Source organism: Amblyomma maculatum, chromosome 1, assembly GCF_055883805.1.
Source record: "Amblyomma maculatum isolate TAMU_Amacu chromosome 1, ASM5588380v1, whole genome shotgun sequence".
Taxonomy (NCBI): Eukaryota; Metazoa; Arthropoda; class Arachnida; order Ixodida; family Ixodidae; genus Amblyomma; species Amblyomma maculatum.
This window is the reverse complement of record NC_139344.1, coordinates 235,614,479-235,639,011: the sequence shown is the minus strand read 5'-3', so window position 1 is coordinate 235,639,011 and position 24,533 is coordinate 235,614,479. Positions and strand designations below refer to the sequence as shown.

General features: G+C 42.0%; 2 protein-coding genes across 2 annotated transcripts in view; one reads left to right on the top strand and one right to left on the bottom strand.

The window, feature by feature from the left end:
- LOC146205936 (type I phosphatidylinositol 4,5-bisphosphate 4-phosphatase-B) overlaps nt 1-15,109 on the bottom strand; it is a 36,588-nt gene extending 21,479 nt beyond the window's left edge. The window contains exons 1-2 of the mRNA XM_084590607.1: nt 14,929-15,109; nt 1,486-1,625 (exon numbers count right to left, since the gene is read on the bottom strand). Of these exons, the coding sequence (XP_084446733.1) occupies nt 1,486-1,625; nt 14,929-15,019 (231 nt within the window). The 5' untranslated portion in view covers nt 15,020-15,109. The remainder of the gene's footprint in view (nt 1-1,485; nt 1,626-14,928) is intronic.
- Nucleotides 15,110-15,565: 456 nt separating this feature from the next.
- On the top strand, nt 15,566-23,804 carry LOC146205935 (ATP-binding cassette sub-family B member 10, mitochondrial-like). Its single transcript, XM_084590606.1, has one exon. The coding sequence runs from the start codon at nt 15,623-15,625 to the stop codon at nt 17,588-17,590; it is 1,968 nt and encodes a 655-aa protein (XP_084446732.1). The 5' UTR covers nt 15,566-15,622; the 3' UTR covers nt 17,591-23,804.
- The last annotated feature ends 729 nt before the right edge of the window (nt 23,805-24,533 follow it).

Here is a 24,533-nt window from a genome sequence, read left to right as displayed (position 1 = left end):
TGGAACAGACTAGCAGCAAACGTAACGCTTGCAGGTGCACAACTAAACGTGTAGTCTCACCTAAAGCGTTTACCTATTTTGACTTGATAGATTCTAATGTCAAGTCTACCACTTCAATACGCTCTCAAGCAGTACCACTAATTTAGAGATTACATTTCTGCTCTCTATCTTGTGCATATCTACTTTATTTTCCTTATTTAGAATACACCTCAAAGCCCCCAGATATGGGTTACTACATGATCTCTCTCGATCCTATGCCTCGGCTGATAAATTCCTGAGCACATGGATATTTCGTCTGCAAAAGAGGCGCCTTCAGACCACAATAATGCGCCTCGACCATCTTGGCGCCAGTGCCGCTCCCTTGCTTTTTGCTTACCGTGGGATCGAGACAACTGCAGCACAACCTCGAGCATCTTGTCCATTTGTAAATATGGTGGAGGTCTACAGGGGTGAAAGCAGGCTCGGGTACTTTGGAGCAGCTTTGGGATATAGAGAGATGGCTTTGAGGGGTAGCCTACAGCTTTTTTGCTTCACTGCCTCCTGCCAATAGTTGATCATTCTTTGCTTGAGCAATGCTGGGGCTCTTTTCAATATTTTGGCGATAAATTCCGTATGCCTTTCAAACAATCTTGAGAAGCTGCCTAGTGATTCACAGCTTTGGTGTACCAACTCATAACGCTTCAAGTTTGGTTTTGTCTGCCGTAGACCTGGCATGCTTGTCACTGAAAAAGAGGCTCGATGGTGAAGCACCTGCTTGTTTTCACAGCAGAACCATTAGAATAACTCATGCAGTTTTTGCAGACGGGCAAGTTTTCTTCTTACCAGCTTACAGTAGTTTGCGATACCTGCTTCGATTGCTGATCTCGCTTCTCTCCACCGGCGATTCAAAAGGCTGAGAGGGGGTGCTACATCACATGCACAGTGCATTTTTTTTCCGCAATTATCGCCAATCGCCGGTGAAATTTACTTGCGAACAAATATTTATTATGCTCCATGCTTCCTTCCCTTGGAAAAATTTCATTTGTATTAAGCCCAGTGCAAGATGCGTTACATCTTTGTCACTGGTGCAATGACATTGTTCCCGTGTTCTGCTAAATTTGATCGTACAACATAAAAATAGCCAGCTTGGAGCAGTTTTGGAGCAATATTGCATTTTGGAGTAGGATGGAGCAGGGAAAGCGGTTTGGGCAGAATGGAGCAATTGGAGCAGCACTTCCACCCCTGTAGCATACCATTTAGAATGACAACCATCTTGCCACCTATCTTATCTCCCCCCCCCCCCCCCCCCCTCCTTTTTTTCTACGAAGCCGTTTTGATACTCTGGTACCCTCATAGCCCGAGTTGCTCAGGGATGTTAAACCCAATAAACCAAACTAACCAATTTACGCTTTCCTTGCTCCAAATATGGATAGCCAGATATGGTCCCATTACATAAAACAGCCAAGGAATGACCTAAGTCGTAGCTGCCAGGCTTGAAATGCTCACCGTGGCTTCATTGCAGTGAGAACATTTGACCACATGTTGGTCTCGTCGATTGGTGATGTCTATGACGTTTCCACAGACTCGGCATGGAACAATGTTTCCTTGGGCGGCATACTGAGTACTGTAAGGTGGTGGAAGTTCATCTTCAAAGAGAAGTGAAGAACTACATTAAACCACTCATTGATACCGTCGGTGCCATAAACAGTATGATTCCACACAAGACTAAATTACAACTGCTTGATAAAAGTCACAAAGTCTGCCAGAAAGTCTGGTATTAAATAAACGCCATAATGCAGTGAATTATTCATTTCAAAATGTGAATGTGGAGCACCTTGTGCATCACGTAAAGAACATAATGGACTTATCCTCGTTAAAACTTCACCAGTAGAGATGAAAATCGACAGATAAATCTGACAAGAGTTCCATACTAAGAAAATTAATATACACCGCAGCATGTATTCTATACAAATGCACATAATTCTGCCTTTTTTTGGATGCTGCTGCAACGCAATATAGCACTATGTGTACACCTACAAATTGGCTTCTCCAGGAACCTGAGCTCAGCAGAATGCTCTTCTATAAGCCAAGCTATTTTAATGCGCTAGTGTTAAAGGCCACATTCACAGAAAATCCGGCATCAGCATTGTGAGCAAAAAATCACAAGCATGGTGCTTGCACGTGGTAGTTGGCAGCTGATATGGTGCGCACTGACTGACCGTAGGGTTGCTCGGCATTACGTCTGGCAGGAGCTGCCAACTTGGGTCTCTCCTTTCATATGGGAGTGTGATATCAGAATCAACCGGCCAGGGCATTGAATTCACGTTACCCCTAGGACACGCAGGCACGTTCACATGGCTGAGTAAAAGCGGGGCTCTATATATGCGGTGGTAGCCTACACTATCACGTCATGCCCTTAGAAGCAGAGCTTTAAGTGTCCGCCATAATTTTTTGCAGTTACATCTCATTGAAGTAGGAAAAAGGTAGCAGCGTGAAATTCTTGTTAAGAAAAAAAAACAACAACAAGCTGGACCAAAGATCCAATAATAAGACTCAAAAACAACAGATAATCAAATAAGTGCACAATGTTATTGCTGTTGCAGTCTATTATCATGTTCACTGTGGCACGGGTCACTGGTAGATTATATCATTTACTAGTGCTACTGGGCCATGGATACTGGGCCATAAGATGAGGCCATGGGACAGATTTCATTGAGAGGTCTAAAAAGGAGGACCTCAGAATAAAATCTACATACGTCTTCACTGTGTGGCCCAGTATACTAGGCGACACATCCTGAAAGAATGACACATTCCACTGATGACCCACGACACAATGAATGAGCTCAAAGCAACATAAAAGGGCGCTGCAACTGCTGTTGCACCGAAATCAACATTCTCACATTTTATCTATTTCTGTGACACAGATATGCATGTGATCACAGCAAATACTTGGAATACTGTAAAGACTCACTAAATTGCCAGATTGTGCTGTCATGAGCCTCTGAGGAAAATAGCACACTTCTACACACAGAAAAGACCCCACAATTGTGCTTGAAAGTTGGCGAGCCCTTTAAGCCAATTGTTGCAATCTCGCCCTCCGCCGTGCCACATGCCCAAAATATGTCAGCCAAGATATGACCATAGATCAAAGATGTGATAAATAAAGGGTTGTTATAAAATAATGTTCCCCACTGCTGCAAGCAATTATAATGCACATCTGTGATATATAAAGAGCCAAATATCAAATGTAGAAACTTCAAAACTCAACCACAAGAACATGAAACTAGGATGTGCCTTTACTGATGCACTCACCATTATGGTAAAGTGAAATGCTAGTCTTGATCTGAATATGCTGCAGTTTTTTCTTGCAAATACTAAATAATGCACAAACAGATCTTTTTAGCTAACAAAGCCTTCACTAAATACCAGGAATAAAAATACTTTCACTCCCATCTTCCTCCCTTCCCTTACAGCAGGGTTCAGGTGTCCACAGAAACAAGTGTGACAGATACTGTGCCTTTCCCTTCATGCAAACCAATTATTTTTATTATTAAAGATACACAAATTTGAGTGCTAGAAAACACACAAAGACAATTTCCAAAGTGTATCAGGCAAATATCTACATCACAAGACTGACCAAAGCAAAACATACGCAAGTTTTATTTAAGAAACTAAACTTAATTTCTAGATGAGAGCCTCTCACTACAGAGAAAACCTGCCATACACGAGTCAAGTCGGTAGAGTTACCTCTGCTTGCCAAATACAAAAAGAATTATTAGAAGCATGACAACAGAGGTAGAAAAGCAACAATGAAGAGACAGGCAACAGCCAGCCTCTCAACTGCATGTACTATCAACAGTAAAAGTTACAGGATGCATGTAGCATAAAAAAATTTATTTTGGTGCAGCCATTTGGTCGAGCTATCTGAAATGTGCCAAGGTATGACGAGATATAAGTACTCTATCTACTGGTAATGCTACCACACATGGCAGGGCTAGAATACATTTTTGTTTTCCTAGAACAAGAGTCTCACAAGCTTTTTCAGCTGGTACTACTATCGCACTATAGCTTCAATGCATGAGATATGATTGGAGCTCAGCTCTCGGCGTACAATGACTCTAACGGTGCGCAAAATTAGCACATTTAGCTGTTGAAGCAGAGAACGAAGATTATTTAATACTTTTACTAGTTGGTTGCCCTATGTGACCACACTGATTTAATATAAAGCAAAAACGTCAGTTAGTTCACCCCCAACACATTGAAACTTGTAATAAGCCTAATAATTAGTACATGGCAAAGTGAGGCACCAAAACGAGCGAGAATATGCACGTGCAGAAAGTGCTTGTCATACGTATTCTGTTTCACTGCTCCCTTTCATCACACAGCGCTGTACAATTGTTTGACATCCGCAAGATTGTGCCAGAAAATGGCAGGGTGTACAACAGTAAACTGAAGTAAATAGTTTCAACTGAGCAGATGTTAACAAGGGCTTCAATATAAGCAGTGTGGCTTTGGTTTATAAGGTTTAATGTCCAAAAGCAACTCAGGCTACCAGGGACGCCATAGTGAAGGGCTCTGGGAAATAAGACCTTTTCTTGGAGTAAAAAAGTCGATTTCGACCACCTAAGTGGTCAAAATTCATAGAGAAAGGAGTGCCAAGGGGCATGCATAATTGTTAGCTGAAATTGCTTTTCCGAAAATCCCTCCCTAAAAGTGAGCCAGGTAGGTACACTGTTTCCTCTTGCACACACCCATTTTCCCTTAAACCAGTGCCAGCTCTGGCAAAAAAAATATTTCTGGTCATGTCACTGGGTGAGTCAGCCTGGAGTAATACTTGAGCCAGAATGAGAATTCACGAGGACAGGCAGTCTGTTTGTTGACAGGCTACCTTAAGACATAAGGCAAGGTGTGGGCAGCCTGTCAACAGACAGGCTGCCCACACTGCATTTAAGGGGGGGATATAGCCTTGAAATTGTAAAAAATGGCCGCCAAGATTAATTTCTTCAAAAGTATTTATATACTCTTGTATGCCTCATGTTCTATGCTGCCCCAATTTTCATTGCTTCAATCCACCAAGAAGTACTCTGAAAAGTATTTCCTGGAACGCGTTGGCTCTGCATATAGGAGAAATGCTTGAGAAAGTTTTCTTCATGCTGGCTTCCTGACTAGATGATCACCTTGACAAGGATACCTCTTCACGATAGTTTTACCAATTTTGATTCCATTTGCTTTGCTGTTTTCCTGAAACCATATTGCAGGTCAAGACGTTTTGTTTTCCAATATAGCTAGAAATAAATTTCTAGTATGAAATTTTGTTTTCAGTCCATACATGTCTATAAATAACCGCAATGCAAAAATTGAAAAGAAAGTTCGTCGCTTGCGGGAAAAGAACCTAAAAGTGTATTGACATGTAGCGTGCCAATAAAAATGCTGCAAATGTTACACCAGCCTTCTACCACATTTTGGCAACTCTGCAGGCTTTTCACAAAAACAAAGGAAGACATATTTCACTGAAAAAGTTGTTCTTGAGATAAACCCATAAAATTTTGTAAGAGTACTCACAATATTATTTCAACAAGTTCAAAGAAGATTTCTTAAATCAAACAAAAAAATTTCTGAAAGCCTTGTCCCCTTTCCTTAATTTGCTTAACCTTGTGTCTTAAGGAAGCTGGCAAACCAGGGTACATTTTCTCGTATGAGGACTGCATAGGTCTAGAAGATGCCAGAGCCAAACACAGGCACTGTAAAGCAGTCAGGTATAACTAACACTGTAGAGCTAATTTTACCACACAGGCAAGCAGAAGTGCTTGTAAACCACCACAGAATAAGCATTAAAATTGATTACTTAAACAATTTTCCAGTCCACAATAAGCCTTCTAAGCAACAAAAACATATTCAGCTGTTTTACTTCACAGACGTGCCCCATACTTCCCTTCCGACTTTTGATTATTTGTTTTGTCAGTGAAGTAGCAAAATATGCTTCTACCATGTGTTCAGCAACTATATGCACCCTGTAAAATGCTTCTCCCTGCTCAACCAGCGAACTGTTCTAGCTCAAATTTTGCACATATAAGACATTTGGTTTGGCAGTGCTGTGTATACCAATTTTTGGGGGTACTTGCCTAATTCGATCAAAAAATGTCATATATTAGCATCATATGTGGTTGACAGCAAAGCAGAACAAGCCACTGTCACAGCAATGATGCAGGTGGTGTGATCTCGTTTAGTTTGTAGCTACACTACATAGAGATTTGGCAAAAAAAAAAAAAAAACAGAAAGAAACAAATTAAAGAGGACTGCAGAATCTGCATTGCAGTAATGCGAAAGCACGGATGCTGCTGTTGGTTGCTTCTGGTTGCTTCTAGTTGCTCAATTCACTTCTTGTTTGCCCATTTTAGTCTTTGGTACTTTCAAATTTCACGCCAATCCCTTCCTATGCCCCTTTTCGGCTCTACTTCCGGCTGCATGACATCACATCCTCTACGTCACATTAAACCACTCGTTTATTCATTTTAGTCTTTGGTACTTTCAAATTGCGCGCCAATCCCTTCCTATGCCCTTTTTCGGCTCTACTTCCGGTTGCGTGGCGTGACATCCTTGACGTCCCCCTAATTGACTGCCTTAATTAACTTCTTTAGTCTTTGGTACTTTCAAATTGCGAGCCAATCCCTTCTTTGGCATGACTTCAGGTCGCATGATGTCACATTAATTCACTTCTTGTTTATTCATTTTAGTCTTCGGTACTTTCAAATTGAGTGCCAATCCCTTCCTATGCCCTTTTTCGGCTCTACTTCCGGTTGCGCGACGTCACATCCTTGACATCACCCTAATTGACTGCCTTAACTACTTTAGTCTTCGGTACTTTCAAATTGAGTGCCAATCCCTTCCTATGCCCTTTTTCTGCTCTACTTCCGGTTGCGTGACGTCACATTAATTCACTTGTTTCCCACTTTTTTGGTCTTCGGTACTTTCAAATTACGCGCCAATCCCTTCCTATGCCCTTTTTCGGCTCTACTTCCGGTTGCGTGACATCACATCTTTCACGTCACCCTAATTGACTGATTTAATTAAGTATTTTAGTATTTGATACATTCAAATGTGGCGCCAAGCCATTCGCTAATGATACCATTTTCGCCTTTACTTTTTAATTTCTTGCCTCTAATTATTTTTTTTGCACACAACATTACATCACCCTCTATCGATTGACACCACTCATTAACATTTACGACTTTCAATTACAACTGATGCGGACACGATTTTGCGTGTTTTGCCTCGATTATTTACCTAATTACCTTATTGGCCTAATTATTATTTTGGACACAGCATTACGTCACGCTCTATTGTTTGACACTACTCGTTAACCTCTACCACTTCTCAATTACTCACAACTGCTGCGGACATCTTTTACATTCTTTGCCTGTACTTAATTACCCAATTATTTTTTTTGAAGCAACATCACATCAGCCTCTATCGGTTGACACCACTCATTAACCTCTACCGCTACTCAAATACCCGCAACTGCTGCGGACACGATTTTACGGACGCAGTCTACGGACAGAAATCTGAACATAGTGAAGTAACGCTTTCTAATTAATAGAAGGGAGGTGGGTGGAGTTGTTTTGTGGAAGGTTTGAAAAGCTTTCTGAACTGCTTTGTCAATAATAACCATCAAAACTAGTCCGACCAAAACTGCACGTAATTTTAAAAGTTTCGTTTGCATATCACAATAAACCTTTTCGAGCTTGGAACGCAGTGAGGTGGCTCCATTGGTGCAATCGCTGGGACAGCAACCTGTATTGCTTCGCCATCACCGCAGACGATGTTATTTGAATTATCCTGATCGAATAGAGCAAGTACCTCAAAAAGACATGGCACAAAACAATATTGCCAACCAAATGCCATTTCTGAGCAAAATTTGAGCTCAAGCAATTAACTGGTCTAGCTGAGGGAAACATTTCATGTAGTGCATATAACTGCAGAACATGCAGTACTGTATTTTCCGATTTATACAACGCATTGTTGTATAAGATGCACTACTCATATTTAGAGGCTTTCAACAAAAAAATTGGTATATAAGACACACCCTTGTATAAGATGCACCTCAATTTATTCAGGTTAGGGCAATAGAACTTGACTATATATGCTTGCTCGACCATTGTGTGCTATGTGTCTGAAAGAAAATGTGTTACGTGCGCATGCGAACGATAGAAAAAAAAAAGAGGCAACACTTATGCGCAATAAAACTCTCGCTCAGTGAGAGCAGGAATTACACAAAGCCTTGGAAGGCTTCATCTTGGTACGCAGTCACAGATTTCTCACGACAGCTCTCAGGCGTCCTCTTTGACTCATAATCACTGTTCTGATCTCTGCTGCGCGTGGTCGCTCTAATGCACGCGGCAAAGCATATGCAGGAAGGAGAAAACACACAAGCAATAGCCACCAAACAGTGTAGTAAATCGTAACTGAAAAAAAAAGTATGCACGATCTGACTTGTCTTGGCAGCATGGAAAGGGCGAGGAGAATGGATGTCGACACCTTTTGGCATTCTGCCAGTGAGACGGCTGTACAGTTCCACAACACTATAACGACTGTAAATATTTTAATCGCAGGTGTCGCTACCATTACTGTTTCACGATAGTTTGCCTATGAACATTACGCAAAATGAAAAAAAAAAAAAAAAAAAGCACATAAGACGCACCGCTGTATAGGACACATTCTCGAAATTTTTTTCATAAAACCGCGTCTTATACACCGGAAAATACGATAGTTACAAAAAAAGGACATCCTAAGGCGTATATAATGGCTTATAAATGACCTTTAGTAATGAATATGACCTAGGGGTCATTATATTATAATGATCTATTTAGTTTTCATTTCATATGGCACCTCTGAAGTTAGTAGAGGCTAGCTGGTGATGCAGACCACCTACCTGTGTCGAAAACATGCCTACGCCACTGCTTACTTGCACAAATCTAAGCCTCTAAGCCACAATTTGCATAAACATGCTTATGTCGCCACTCCTTTAGCAAGCATAGGGCTAATAAAAGATTTTCTGGGTTGACAATGAATAACTCTCCTTCAAAAGAATGCATGCTATGGCACAGTTGCGGCTACAACGCGCCAAGCAAAGTAACATTCTGTCTGTGGACACTCGCTGACCAGCACAGACTCCGCTGACTGAGCTCGATAACACATTTGACACATGAAAAAGATGAAAAGAAACTGTTGCATGCTGTCATGCGGTTGATAGCTTGGCTCCCCGTTTCCTTTTCCTCTTGCCATGACTGACGTCCCAGCCAAATGAAATAAATATGGCCCCGAGTTGAAAACTGGTACGTCATTTGTAACCAAAATCAATTCCAAACAAGACTTTTCTATGTAGCGCTGTACCACCAATGTGACCCTACATGAAGCTAAGTGCCCTCACCACACGTGGCACTAAACTTGGCCATACGACACTGATGTAAATACTGCAAGTGAACTATTCTAACAAAGCGCACAGAACTTCATGCTGGACCAAATTACACATTGCATTGAGCTAAGCAATGCTCTTATTGAACAGAACATATCAGATAGGAGCGATAACAAGAAACCCAGCACTGCTGAGGATAGAAACCGAGCTGTCAGCAATGAAAAAGCTACGTAATAAATCAACTTACATTTACTGTTATATGTATCAATATATAATATTAACATGCCGACATGCGTGAAATCATATTCAGCACTATCTTGTCTACTACTTGTTGTGAGTGCATCTTTTCCATTGTTTTCTTCTCTAACCACGAACCAACTAGCCCAACAAGCTACAATTTCTTTTTTTTTTTCAATTACAATCATTTGTACATTCTTAGTGTTGCATGAGCAACTCTAACCTCCATTTGCTTTCTTTCTTCTAAAATATCTGGCCCTATCTGCTTTGCATTTCCTTTTGAAGACAAAGTGAACAGTGTCAGGCATGAGCGATTATCTAGTCTTTTCAGCAGCATGCTGAGGATTCTGAGCCACAGCTAGACTAGTTGCAAGGTCCTTGTACCCTGTGCAAATACGGATGTGCAGTTTTCACAACTGGGAGTGCTGTGTGCCATTTCTCAGAGCTTACACAATTTCAGCAACCAAAATTCACGCATAAATTTTCTAATGCGTCAACTCCCCTCCCTCAAAATGTTCACCACAACCAGCAATGCTGCACGTAAACAAACAAGGAGAAAGAATGTTGGAGAAAAATATGGAGCACAATCAAAAACAGCTCAAAAGCCAACATTCAGAGCTGAAGTGAGATGGAAGGAAATAGGACCAAGTAAAAGCTACTGTTCCCGCACCTCCTGCACTAACTTAGCCCTCACAGCTGCACACTGAGTAACAAAGTGCATGTAAATGAACATGAACTCGCAGAAGAGCTGCTAATGGGAGTCATTAATGCTGCAGTGTCCTGGCCTTAAAGGCAAAGCTTAAATTTTCCCAAAAGTTTTGCTTTGCTGTGCCATACACTTCAGGATGAAAACTAGCCAGAGGAAAACAAATAGCTGGACAGAGAGGAAAACAAACAGTCGGACCGAGCATGCAGATGGATAAATCTAACCCGTCAACTACATGTAAACAGCAATTTAGGTTGTGCGGGAGGAGTGCTCCGACAGCACTTTTAAGGTTTTCAGAACCAGCTGCCAGGCTTTGTAGTATGATTAGAAAAGTATAAAAAAAAGTGTTTTGCACCTTTTCTATGAGAAAGCTTGTCATATGCATTAGTTTCAGCAGCTCTTTTGCGTCAAAACACTGCAAAATTTTGGTTTAGTATCCATTTAGGCCCTATAGGACCCTGTTGTGAATTGCTTATCTTTTCATATCACATTATTATGTTCTACATCACCTGCACAGCTACATGCACCTTAAATCCATTTCACATTGCACACAACACCTTGACGTATGGGGCTTTGAGTGGAAATGTCTCGCAAGTTTACAACACTCGCACGAAACGCACAGTGAACCCTGATAAACTACACCATCCGCTTTAAGAAGCCTGGCAACATCCCATTCATAGCAAAATGAAGTGTGTAAACCAGAAACAAAAAATTCTGGGGAAGTACTTAAGTGTGCTTATGTGCAGTAATGAAGTTCTGTCATGCTGCCTGGTGTAGTTGCCCGACACTATGCTACCAGACCTTGGCAGCACTTGGCCAGGCGGCGTATGTGTATGGCGTATTTACGTAGGTTAAATGAACGAGTGGCACAGATGCAACTTCATGAAGACAACGATGTTTACTGCATATCACGAGAGTGTTTCGTAGTTGGAACTTGATAAATACGACAATGTTTACTGCACGAGAGTGTGTAGCAGTTTTACATGAGGCCTGATTGTAGTTGGAATTTGATAAATACGACAATGTTTACTGCACGAGAGTGTGTAGCAGTTTTACATGAGGCCTGATTGGCTGCGGCAATGGGCACCGTGCAAAAACCCAGGGGGCAGCACTCACGGCGAACAGGCAGCGCCACGAGTGAGCGCCGGAACATTTTCATAGTGAGCCGCGCGGCTGCCTGGGCAGGGCACATGCTTGAAAAAGGCGGCCTGTGCAGCGAAACGGTGGCAGTTTCAGCCAGCTCGAGCGACGTAGCGAAGCACAAACAATGCGAGAACCACACGACACAAGACGGAGAGACAGGGATGAGCCCTGGCCGCCCGCTGGGCATTTATTTCTAGGCTGGAAACATGAGAAACGGAAGACAACGGGAGAAGCACGTGCAGTCTGAAAAGGTCGAGCAAAAAAAATGAAGGGGGGGGGGGGGGGGGGAAGCATAAAAACACGGTAAAAATGTAGAAAAATACAAAAACATTTTTGGCAAACGCCTCTCCTCCCAAGTTTGGTACAGCTTCATAAAGGCCAGCTCGAACGTCCCAAGGTGGGGTGGCTGAGAAAAACAAAAAGAAAGCCGAAGGGAATCGAGCGGCCGAGAAGGATGGAACGAGTGTGGGAGAACAGGAATGAATGAAGCTGGAGTCGAAGAAGACAAAAAAGCCTAAAAAAACGCGACAAGCCTGAAAACTCGAGAATGCGGTTACCGGGGCCTGAAAATGCTGCAGGCACTTATATTACGCAGACTGCTTTTGAAGAGCTTTAGCTGCTTTCTGGTGAAGCGGTTGCCATTTTTCTCGACGATAAAGAAAAGGCTGGCAGATGGCACGCGATCGCTGATACAGCAATACAGCCATGAGAATGGAAACTCCCTTACAGCACGGCGCAAGTGATCTACAGTTTCTAATACACATGCACGTCTTCCTCTCTGTCACATGTGAGAATTGTAGCATGCATAATTTTCTTTTTCGTTGAAAGAATGTCCTGCCTCATCCCGACTTGAATGCTAGTTTTCTTTCGTTTTTTTTTTTTTTTTTAATGATCCTTACTGCAACTTTAACGGTACTTCCAAGTCCTCTGCTCGACAACTTGTTTGGAGCAGGATGGCATGTAATGAATGCAAGATCTGTTCAGAGTGTCCACGAATAAGTAAAAAAAAAAAAACACTTTTTTTAATTTTTTACTATAGTCTCGATTGAGCAGTATGGCATGAGAAACAGCTCATCATTCGAGGTTCAACAGCTCAGTAGACATTGAAAAGTCATTAACACAACTAAATGAATAAAGCATATGGAAAGGCAGACAAGGGTTTTATGAATCACTGGGGTACGGACAAAGGAAACCGCCCAAGAGGAGAAGGAAAGTAGGGGCATAAGCGTAGAAGGAAAGGGTGTGGAAAGAAAAAAAGGAACTAGCTCAGAGGGAGGAAAGAAATAATGAAAGCAAGCAAAAAAAAAAAAGTTGCCAAGCTAAATTCGCGAACTAGGCACAAGACATAGTAAAATCACAATTAAAACGCTCCATTCCTGTTGATTACTCTCTGCATTGTACAGGTGCTTAGGCAAGCTATCGTAGACAGGGAAATATAGACCATAAGACAGCTTAAATAAAGATTATGCAATGAACAACTGCATCAACGAGCGCGGCCCACAAGGCGCGCACGGCAGTCCCAGTAGCACTGATGCTTATGAGTTGCCCAATTTTTTTTATATATATATATATATATATATTTTGTGGGTTGAGAAAGGGTGCTAATGCAGGTGAAGGTAGTGTGTCTTATTCGGGAAAAATGCTTTGCGGTAAATCTGGACGTGGCAATACCCGAGCATGATTGCCAGCTCACTGCTCGTTGGACGGCAGCGATCCAAACTTAGCGTCACTTCGCTTCGTAAGGCTTATTCAGTGACGTGAAAAATATTTGATCTGGCCAGTGAAAATGTCTGCAACAGCAGAAACCCAGGGACTGCAAGCTAGCAATTCATTTGTGACCATAGAATGCCGCGAATCGAAAGAACGAACAGCGAATGCGCCCCATGCACAGCAAATCGCCACGTCTCCGCTACACGGCCGGGCGCACGTCTCACTACGAAACTGTTCTTCTCGCCACGCGGGGCGCGCGCTGCGAGTTACTCCTACACGGTACCTATAGTGCAGTGCTCTTGTGCCAGGGCCAAGGAAACTGATCTGTTGGGATGGTGGTTCGATTCCTGGCAGTGAAACAATTTTTTTTTCTTATGTTCATGCAGACACACTCTGACGACCTGCTTTGTCCAAGCAACTCATGAGCCAAGAAATACTTTTTCATTATTAATTCGAAGCGAATCAAATACTCTAGAAAATCCCCGACATGTGCTGTGGAACATTAAAAAGTAATGCAGAAAATTGTTAAACACACACTGAGCGATGCTTTCCTCTAATGATAAATGCCATTGAAGCAGGGTTAGCCCAGTGCTCCTGCACCTGTAAAAACATTTTCAGATCACATAAGCAATATAAGCAATAACCAGCATGCAAGGCCGATAAGCTGTCAAGAGATTCTTGACTCATATTGAAGACTGCGTTGACTAGTGTAAACAGGACTGAAGGCATGCAGTCCGTTTTAACAACACAACAACCCTTGTTTTGCTAGCTAGCGCGAAGTACACAAAGTGCACTGAGAATAGAAAATCCATTCACACAATATGTGTAACGTAATTATGCAAAGCAGCCAGCCAATTTGTGATACTTGAAGGCAATATGTACTACAAAGATGAATGATCAAAAGGGTATTTGCGGTTATAAAAACAACTGACTCATCTCCACCTGGAACCGATTTTACGGCAGTACAAAATGCATGTCGCGCGAAACAGCAGTTAACAGGATTAACAAACCTACCAGAAAACTTTGTCACACGGGTGTCCAAAGCCACAAGAGTTTAATTGCGAATTTATTTGGCGTAGACTTGACGATTTCTGCCTTTCTAATACAACACCAACATAGCCTTCAATAAAGTGTGACCCACCAGCTTGTCAAGAGATTAAATTTCGTTTAGGCAAATAGATGGTGCAGAAATAACGCACAAGAAAACGGCGAAACGAGAGCGGCCTATATTATACTCACTTCCACACGGTCTTCCTGACAACTGATTCCGACAATGAGATGTGGCTCTTCGTCACCGCCTGAGCTATGCGGACGTTCTTTGCGCGCAACACTAGCCGCACCGACGGTAGTGGCGGTCTCACGCTAACTAGCTAGTAAACGCCCACAAACGCAAACTGCGCGGCCAGTCTCTCTTGATCGCAGCTGAGTATGGCATACGCAGTTGAGACCATGCGAGAAATTTGATAAGGCTCAAGAATATAAAAACCGCGCGGCCTAAGTTGTCTCGAATGCAGTTTGCAACAGCAACACAGGCCTCACTAACAATATAATTCGATAGCACCGCTTAATACTTTGTATCGAACATGTAAGAATAACAGACAAAAGGATATGCAACTACATGCGGAAAATTCGCGTCAATGGGTGGCATACAGGGACTCGACAGTGATGGTTGATGGGTCTGATTACTCATTTACCTCTACAGCTGATGCGCGCGTTCGAATTGGTAACTAGATTTACATACCCCTCGCCTGGACATTGTAACTAGGAAATGATGAATCCGACTGCTCCTGCAGCAGTGGCGTTCGCTCAGCTGAGTCGTCCCTCAGATCCATTTCGCAAGGACCACGAACATGTGACACAAATTTCAGCCTCCAGCGAGGACGTGCACCGCTGGCTGGTCCGCTGGGCAGTGTCGCGAGTGGCTGCAAACCAAAGGGCGATAATGAGAGGTGGCGTCAAGCGAAGCAAAAGTCTGTATAACTAATATAGAATAAATAATTTTACAATAAATTATTCACACTTAATAATTTACATTACAATAAAAGTTAAAATTACATTATAGTTGATTTTGCTTTGTCGTGATGGCTAGCCGAGAAAACGTCAGGTGTAGACGACCATGGAACGCATGAATTATGGCAGCATGGCTCGGTTCATAGAGGTAGAAAAAATCTCGGTTGAATCTAGATTGTAAGTAGGCGGTCTCTAAAATAACTATAGAAACTCTAGGACTATACTATAAATGTAGTAGGCGGTGAGCTTGGACTTCGAAGAGCTGCATCGGGCTCGTGCGCTTCGTGGTATGCTTCTGTTCACTCTACTTCTGTGGAAGGTTATTAATGCCTACCTCCCTGCAAAATGAGCACAGAAGCTGAGCCATAGTGGCTGCTTTGCACCCGACTGATTGCACAAGGCCACATTTTGTGCAAACGAACATCATGCACGCTTACTTACTGGCTGTCGGCTCTCAACTTTTTCGTCAAGTGAGGACGCGGAAGCACTTGTTGCCCAAGTGTTTGTCAACAGTGAATGGTGCCGTCCTCTGCAGCAGCAGAAATGTACTGCGCGTGTGCGCACGTCCGTCGAAACCTGTTGCTTCTGTGACACTATGCCGAGCTTGCTCAGGCAGCCGACAGACGGAGAGCAGTGAACTGAAGAGACTATTGCGGCAAGCAAAACCCGAACGCTTTCGTCTTGGTGCTGCTGTTGTATTGCTTTTTGTGTCCAGCTCTGTAATGATTGCTTTCCCATTCTGCATCGGTAAAGTGATTGACGTGATATACACTGCACCTAACCACGAAGAACTTCACAAAAACCTCACTTGGATTTGTAGGCTTCTGATGTGCGTTGTTGTCATCGGTGGTGTCGCGAACTTTGGTCGCGTGTATCTTATGAACACTTCAGCACAGCGGATAATCAACGCGCTCCGCAAACAAGCTCATGCCTCATTGATGAAACAGGAGGTAGCCTTCTTCGACCGTAACCGCACGGGTGATCTCATCACTAGGCTGTCAAGTGACACTGCACTGGTTGGGATGTCCTTAACGCAGAACATATCAGACGGCTTGCGCTCTGCCGTCGCAGTGCTTGGTGGTGTAGGTATGATGCTCTACACATCTCCGCAGTTGTCCTTGGTCGGCCTGAGCATTGTACCACCAGTCGCCCTCATTTCATTTGCTTTCGCCCGCAGACTGAGGCAGGTCGCAGCAGATGTACAGACGCGGCTTGCTCAGTCTAGTGCCATTGCAGAAGAACAGTTGTCAAATATCCGAACTGTGCGTGCTTTCGCCAAAGAGAGTTACGAAGCGAACAGATATGGTGAAGGGCTTTCTCGTCTGCTAGAAGTGGTAAACTCCGAGACTTGGCTGAAGGCAGTCTTCTTTGGTTGCACTGGCGCCACAGGAAACATGATTGTGTTGTCTGTTCTTTATTATGGCGGTGTCCTGATGTCTGATGGCCAGCTAACTGTAGGGAACTTATCCTCCTTCTTGCTGTATGCAGCCTATGTAGGTGTGTCCATTGGGGGTCTGGGTAGCTTCTTCACTGAGACAACCAAAGCTCTCGGTGCCTCAAGAAAAGTGTGGGAAATTGCTGATCGTGTTCCAGCACTGCCCGTCTCGGGTGGCCTCACCCTGCCCAACCTTCAGGGACAAGTAGAGTTTAGCAACGTCACATTCTCTTACCCCTCTAGGCCAGATATCACAGTTCTCAAGAATTTGAACCTTGCAGTGCCTGCAGGGTCAGTTTTGGCGATTGTAGGCCCCAGTGGGCAAGGAAAGTCTACACTAGCTTCTTTGCTGCTTCGGCTCTATGACCCAAGCCATGGTGTTGTCATGCTGGATGGAATCGATGTAAGAAAGCTGGACCCTAACTTCCTGAGGCTACATGTTGGAATAGTTAGCCAAGAACCAACGCTTTTTGCTACAACCATTTTTGACAATATTCTTTATGGTGCCAAAAATCTAGAGGAGAGTACGAAAGATGATGTGATTAGAGCAGCAAGTGAAGCCAATGCACTGGAATTCATCCGAGGCCTTCCTGATGGCTTTAACACTATGGTTGGGGAACGAGGAGTTTTGTTATCTGGAGGTCAAAAGCAGCGTATTGCTATTGCTCGAGCTATTCTTAGAGACCCCAGTATCTTAATTCTGGATGAAGCAACTAGCTCGTTAGATGCTGTCAGTGAACGAGCAGTGCAGGAGGCATTGAAAAAGCTTATGGTGGGGCGCACTGTGCTGACTATTGCCCATAGGCTGTCTACGATTCGCCGGGCAGATAGGATCGTTGTATTGAAGGCAGGCACCATCGTTGAGTCTGGAACATATGATCAGTTGATGGAAATTACTGATGGTCTCTTTCGGAAGGTGGTGGAACATCAGATACAGGACGATATCACATCTAGGTAAAGGTTGAGAAAATGTATTTAATTGCTGTGATATCATATTAATGTAATAGACATAAACAATGTAGACAAAACCAGCATTTAAGCTGTTAGGCAGCTGCTGGTAAAAAAAATAAAAACCTTGAATGTCACAAGAATATTGGATGCCATTTCAGTAGAAAATTCATTGTTTTGTGCTAGATTTTATATATGCTGACAAAGAGCCAAAACAGCTCATAACATGTACTTTTAGGTTTGCATTACTTCATATTTGCCACGTGATATGGTAGATGTGGTTGGCATAAAGAAATCAGTAAATGATGTGGCCTTTGTCTGCTTTTGGGAAGAGCAAATCAGAAAAATGGTTTGTTAATAAATATTACTGCAGCGGTAGTTCAATAAAAGAGATATGCATTCTGGAGCAGTTGCAGCAATTCAATTAATTTTTGACAGCTTTGGTGCATTGGTAAGCTGTTGGGAAGTTGAGAGGTATTAGTGCAACAGTTAAAGGCGTGCTCATGGGAAGTCATCCCGTACCTGTCGCATCTGTGCTGTCAATTTTGAAAGTGCAGGGTTATGACCATGCAGGTTTTTTGAAGATACTAACGGCCAAGGACCTGTGATGTAGCGTAGCCCGAACTGCTTGCTTGCCACCTTTATCCACGGAAAGCCAGGGGCTCTAGGAACCATTGTGAGAAGCGCGTCTATGCATTATTTTCAATTTTGCATTCATGGTAAAGCTTGTTTTGTTTCTTTAAGCACACAATATTTCATATTGGAAGGAGAAAAATAAGCGCACTCATAAATGGACACAGAAAGACGGAAACGACAGGACGAGTGCTAACTCTTAAGAGAGTTGGCGCTTGTCCTGGTTGTTTTCTTCAATCCGTGTGTGTCTACCAGTGCACTTGTTTTTCTTCTTACAAAGCTATGCACCATATAGCCCAGATGCAAGTTTTGTGAATATTTTGTACATGTTGCAATCCCATCGCATCAAAATAATTGTCTTATAGCCATTCCTCGCCATTGCGCGGTGTTCGGCAGTAGTAAGGGGTCTTGATGGGAAGTGGGGTAGGAGGCACTGCGATGGAACTGGCTCCCCCTAATGCAGAACCCTTTTACGCCTATGGCAACAGGCTGTAATCTGCAGCCAAACACCTATCAGAGCGAATCATTCTTGCTTTAGCTAATGTGAATATTGTAGATTTGAGTACAAAAATGGCATATTGTTAGCTGGGCGACTGAGTTTTTTTGGCACTGCCAACAATGGCGTCAAAGAATGATTGCACCAAGCGTTAATGATAATGATTCATGTGAAATGAAGGGTGATGATGAGTAATAATAAATATAGATGAAGTTCACGAAAAGTGCTCACACTATTAAAAGTTGCCCATCTTGTTGTACTAGTTGCATTTTGCACTGAGCTAGAGGGTCATGCATTGTCATTTATGTGGCAGTGATAGAACTTATAGCATAGAACTTCTTTGTGCTGCTTATGCTTGGTTTAAATGAGCAACATCTCCAAGCGTGTGATGGCAGTCTGAGCAGATGGCACTAAGCTAGCCAATGGCGCTTGGCAGAGGTGGAGCCTTTGTATCTGCACAGGCATCTTGAGTTTGTGAATCAGTGCTAACAACTATGATACTTAATCTAATGGTATCATTGCCGCACCAAGTTTCTGGCCCCAGCACTTTCTTAACTTTCTTCTTTGACTAACTTATAACCATTACTGAATAACTAGCTAGTTGCGGCATATGGATGTACTTCCGTACATCCATATGCCGCAACTAGCTGCGAATATGCAGTCACAGCTGAGTTTAGAAACGAAATTCAGCATATTTTTATTTATGCTTTTCAGCTTAAACTCAAAAGTCCAACCCCTAATTATACTGCGCTGCTGAACCCAAGTTTCCTAAGGGCCAAACTGTATCAGGCGTATTGGCACATAAGCTACTAAGGCCATTTTAAGCAATAAAGAAATTCTGCTTCCTTCAAAGGTATCATGGTTTATGTGCTCCCATAAAACAATGAAGTGATTCAGTCCTGATTTGAAAAATTTTCTTCATTAAGCATAAAAGTCAAAGGTAGAAAAATAAGGTCAGAGTGGAGCTGTGTTGTGTAGTCTACCAAATTCTAAATAAGGGAAGTAACTAGAAAAATAAGATCGGGATGCAGTTCATTTGGCAAGTACTTGCAGATTATGACTAGCAGCTTACTGGTATCGCTCTAGAGAAAAATATAAAATAGTTGCATCTTACCTGTACTCACCTATGGGGCTGAAATGGGGAGGCTAACGAAGAGGGTTCTACTTAAGTTGAGGACAGCACAGAGGGCTATGGAATGAAAAATGGTAGAGGTAATGTTAAGAAAGGGGAAGCATGCATTGTGGGTCAGAGAAATAACTCGAGTTAATGACATTCTAGTGGAAATCAGGAAAGAGAAATGGGCATAGCCAGGCCATGTAGTGCGAAGAGAGGATAACCTATGGTCGCTTGATAGAATATGATAGAGGCCTTTGCCCTGCTGTGGGTATAGCTTGGCTGATGATGATGACCAAATTCTTTTCTGGTGTATGTGTCCTGGCAATGCCACAACTTATATCTCAAAGTTTGCACTTAAAAGCTATGATAAGTGCATGTGTGAGGTACCGTTCAAGCTTATATGAAAAGAAATGAAAGTTGTTTTTTTCTTAACGTGATAGTGTTAAAAGCCCCGTTCTCCAGGAAGTTCAGTGTTCACAGGCATGGTATTTGATAGGTGATATGGCCATGAACTGACCGCTCATTGGGATGTGTGACGTTGCAAGACCAGATGGCATGTCAAAGTTGGCAGGTGCTCTTACATCGGCCTTTGCCATTGAGATGGAAGGGTGAGATCAGAATCCAGCTTTCCACCGAGTTCAGCACGCAGGCACGCTCATACAGCTTGGTTAAAGTAGGGATTTATATCTGTGTCAGGTGGTATTTCACATTATGTGGTATATAATAGCCGTTTACTAATGAGTATGTGTGAGATAAAAGGAGGCACAAAGAAAGGTTACTCAATAAGCAAGTAAAGTGAATTGATGCGAATGAGGACCCGCAAGGGTAGCCATTACAGCTGTCGCATCATACCCTTAAAGGCAGAAATTAATGAGAGTACTTTTTCATTTAATACAGTAATTTGCAGTAGCCATTGATTATTTTTTTTACTTTTACTGGGGCTTTCCTGCATAAACGGTCCTTGCTCTTAAATTCTACAACAATGTGGCACTGCTGTGCCATTATCGCAGTTTACTGCTACAAATGCAGAAGTTTACTTTGCATAAAAAGAGCTGACTGTGGGTTGAGTGGTTTTCCCAAACTGTTATATGTTCACTGACAAGGTGTGTTACACTACTGTGTACCTCAAGCACAAGAGACAAAACTTTATCAGAGGTGTTATTGCATCAAATTAGCTGATTAAGAAAAGATTTGCACAGCAAGGACAGTGAATATATGGCACATGGAGTGTCTAAAGCAAGACTGAACTGTTGCAATTGGCTCAGTCATTCCTGTCACACCAGTAAGGCAGTGATGTCAAATTACTTTTGTTTACAACCGTGAAAGAGATCAAGAACCTGAGGCATTGCATCTCTGCTTGCAGAGGTTGAATCACAGAAAGCAAAGCCAAGTGTTGCCTTGCAGGAAATGAGTTTTTTGAAGCTGGAAATGCCAGAGTTCCATAAAACTTGCCACATCCAACAGGATAGGTTTAATTACCATTGGGACATTAATTCTGGTCATATTAACTATTGAAAGTCACAGTTGTCCTAAAGTTAATGAGTTTAGCAAACATTACGATAGATTCGTACGCCAACGTGATCACAAAGATTTATCTAAAGAAGATGTTAGTTCCAGCTCTGCTTTTGTTGTCAGTTACGGAAAAAGAAATTTGCTTTGCATCCTTTTCTAGATATGGAGAAGACATATGAACGTACTGGAGAAATTCACAAGGAAAAACAAACAGCTTTATTGCTTTCTTGAATGCCTTGGTAATAATTTTCGAGGAACGAAGTATATTATTGTTATTTGTCCAAAATATCTAAATGGTCAAGTAATGGGAACCACTCAAAAAACATAAAATATAGGAATATTTAATAGCTGAAGTGTTACGTTTTGTGCATCAGTGGTTATTTCCATTTAATGCAATCTCAGGCGATTTGTTGCAGTTCCTGCCGAGTCTAGCAAAAATGATAAAATTATGAAGTTAATTTTTAAAATGAATTAGTTTTTGTTTGCCCTGTAATTCCCTGCAATATATGGGTGTTAGCCTAACTTCCAGCACATCTCATGTCATTACTTTGTGCTATTGTAGAAATAAAAATAGAATTGTGACAGAAATAACATACATAAGATAAAAACACACCAGATAAGGCTATAATTTCCGAGCATCCTAAAACAATAAAACATGGCAGATATGCTGGTCCATAATATAAACTTAATGGTGATATTTAAAATAATTTCGTGAACTCCTGATGTAGCAGTATACACATGAAATTCCAGATTGCTCAGCCTTTGCAGTGAATGACCTCACAGCATGCCTTTTGCATCGCTGAAAGGAGACACTTTCATCTTGCTTTGAGAAATATGCTGGAGCATGCAGTGCTTCAGGAAGGCATCTGATTCGGAAGATGCATTTATTACACAAGCTAGACTTGCATTGTGGTCAAATAAATATTTCCAAATTTTAATGTTTAATGGAAGGGATGTAATGAATATATGAGTGCATTCATTATGCAGATAAATATTTTACTGTAGGAAATTGGCAGTGGCTAAAACTGTTGATAATATGCAGTATGTAACAGAGCATGATCACTTCTTGAAACTTTTTTTTTTTTTTTTTTTTTACATGTTGCTTGAAGTCACTGAACAGGCTTTGTCAATTGGTGAGAGTGCCAAAGCAGGTACTGTGGCAGCATGTCTCATGACCATCACCATTTCTTGAGGTTCCATCGAGACACTTTCAATATAGCTGTCAAAATATGCCCCAGTCATCTATGTGTATGCCTCAATATGCATATGCCCCAATCATCTTCATTGGATGTTCTCTTCTACACAGTAGAGAGCATGGAAATGAGCAAAAGAAAACTTGTTTCCTTCATTCAGGTCTGTGCATATTTTCAAAAATGCTGCAAAAATGATGAGAAGTGTTGTAAATAATCTTGTAATGACCCCATAGACTCTTTCAGAATTGCGAATTTTTTAACAGTGAATGCAATTCATAGAAAAAGAGATGGGGAAGAATGAAGCAGTTTGGGTTCATGTGAAGTCATTCATTTGAATTAAAGGTCATAAATGAAGCAGGAGGGAGCACTGCAAGAAAGTGAGCATGTCAATAAACTGAAGGCCACTTTAAAGTATGCTGCCTTTGCAAACAGCAACTAGAATTCCACATTAGAATGCGGGGCACAGGAGGAAAATGAACTCGCATACCTGCAACTGTATCAGCATCCATACTTAAAGAATTCTTGCAGTGGGACATTTTTAAAATGGTGCATTACAAAAATCATGAAATATTTTTGGCAAGAGAGAGAAATAAACTTTATTTTGTCCAACAGAGAGACCAGTTTAGTCTAGGGCAGTGCTCTGCGCGTGTCTAGTCATCTTAGGCGTAGGCCGTGAGTCCTTGGGCCTCAGTGGCAGTCTTGGCTAGTTGAACTGCCACCCAGACTGGTTTGGTGATCCCTTCTCTTCTGCTCGGGCTATTTTCTTGTTCCTATATTATATGATCAAAGATCTTCTAAGTCTCAAATGTTTGCAATTGTCTGATGCATCAACTCTGGCTACATGTGACTGGCGAGAATCGGGTTTGGATATGTGTTTATTTGCAGTTTTCTCCATGCTATCTCATCCGCTTCATTTAGGACTCTGTTGAGTGAGTGTAATGCCCACCTGCCTTTCTTTAGTGTTTTGTGATTTCGCTGTAGATAGCCAGTGTTTCAAACAAGTGTCCGGCCATTATTATTGTCATGATGATCATCAGCCGAGTTGATGCCACTGTCACTGTAGCCACTGCAGAAAAAGCGCCTGTTGATATATATCCTCCAATTACTGTTGTTTTGTGCCACCAAGACAACATTATTGCTGTGAATTTCTCAAGCTTATTGCGCCATTTGACCTTATAAAGCTGTCCTTGATTATGTTTTCCTCTTCTTGATAACTGCATGCTTCAACACACACATAGATCACCAGTTCTCTACAATACTTGCAATGCAATACAGACATCCTCAGTCAGTTAAACACTGACCTTAAACATGCGCCTCTGTGCTTAGCCTTTCGGTGCCATCTATGTTTCATGCTGTAAGCTACATGTAGTACCATGCACTAAAGCCGGTACTAACAACTTCACTATATGTGAGAGCAAACAGCAAAGGGCATTTTTGCAAAAGCCAGTGCCCTACCATCCTGCAGTCCTCTGCAGTGTTACAGATGTTGACTAGTTGTTTTAATTGAAGAATGCAAAATTTTGTTCTGATGATACATTCGTACTGCACTGAAAATATGTTTTTTCCTTCATTATTTATTACAATATACAGACAAAGATAAATTATTTTTATCATTACTGTGCTTGAATTAAGAAGCATTGCATAAAACCTTTTTTTTTTGTTGTTAATGTAGAAGCATACCATTACCTCTACAAATTAAGTGGCACTCGTACACGGATTGCACAATAAAGGAGACTTCGGCATATATTCTACAGGACAAAGGCGCTGCCTGTGCACACTTCACAGCTTTGACAGAGCTGCAAGGAACTATACTGAGATGAATCATATATGGTGAGTCCACGCCTTTCATTTCAGAAAAAATGTCAAACTTTGTTTGCTTTCTTCTTGCACTGCCTTTCTTCATCTGTCCATTCTCCTTTACCATTTTTGCACTAACCATCTTTTTCTCTATCTAGCTCTTAATGCAAGTTCACAGCCACATTTCTAGCCTTCTTGTTAGCCT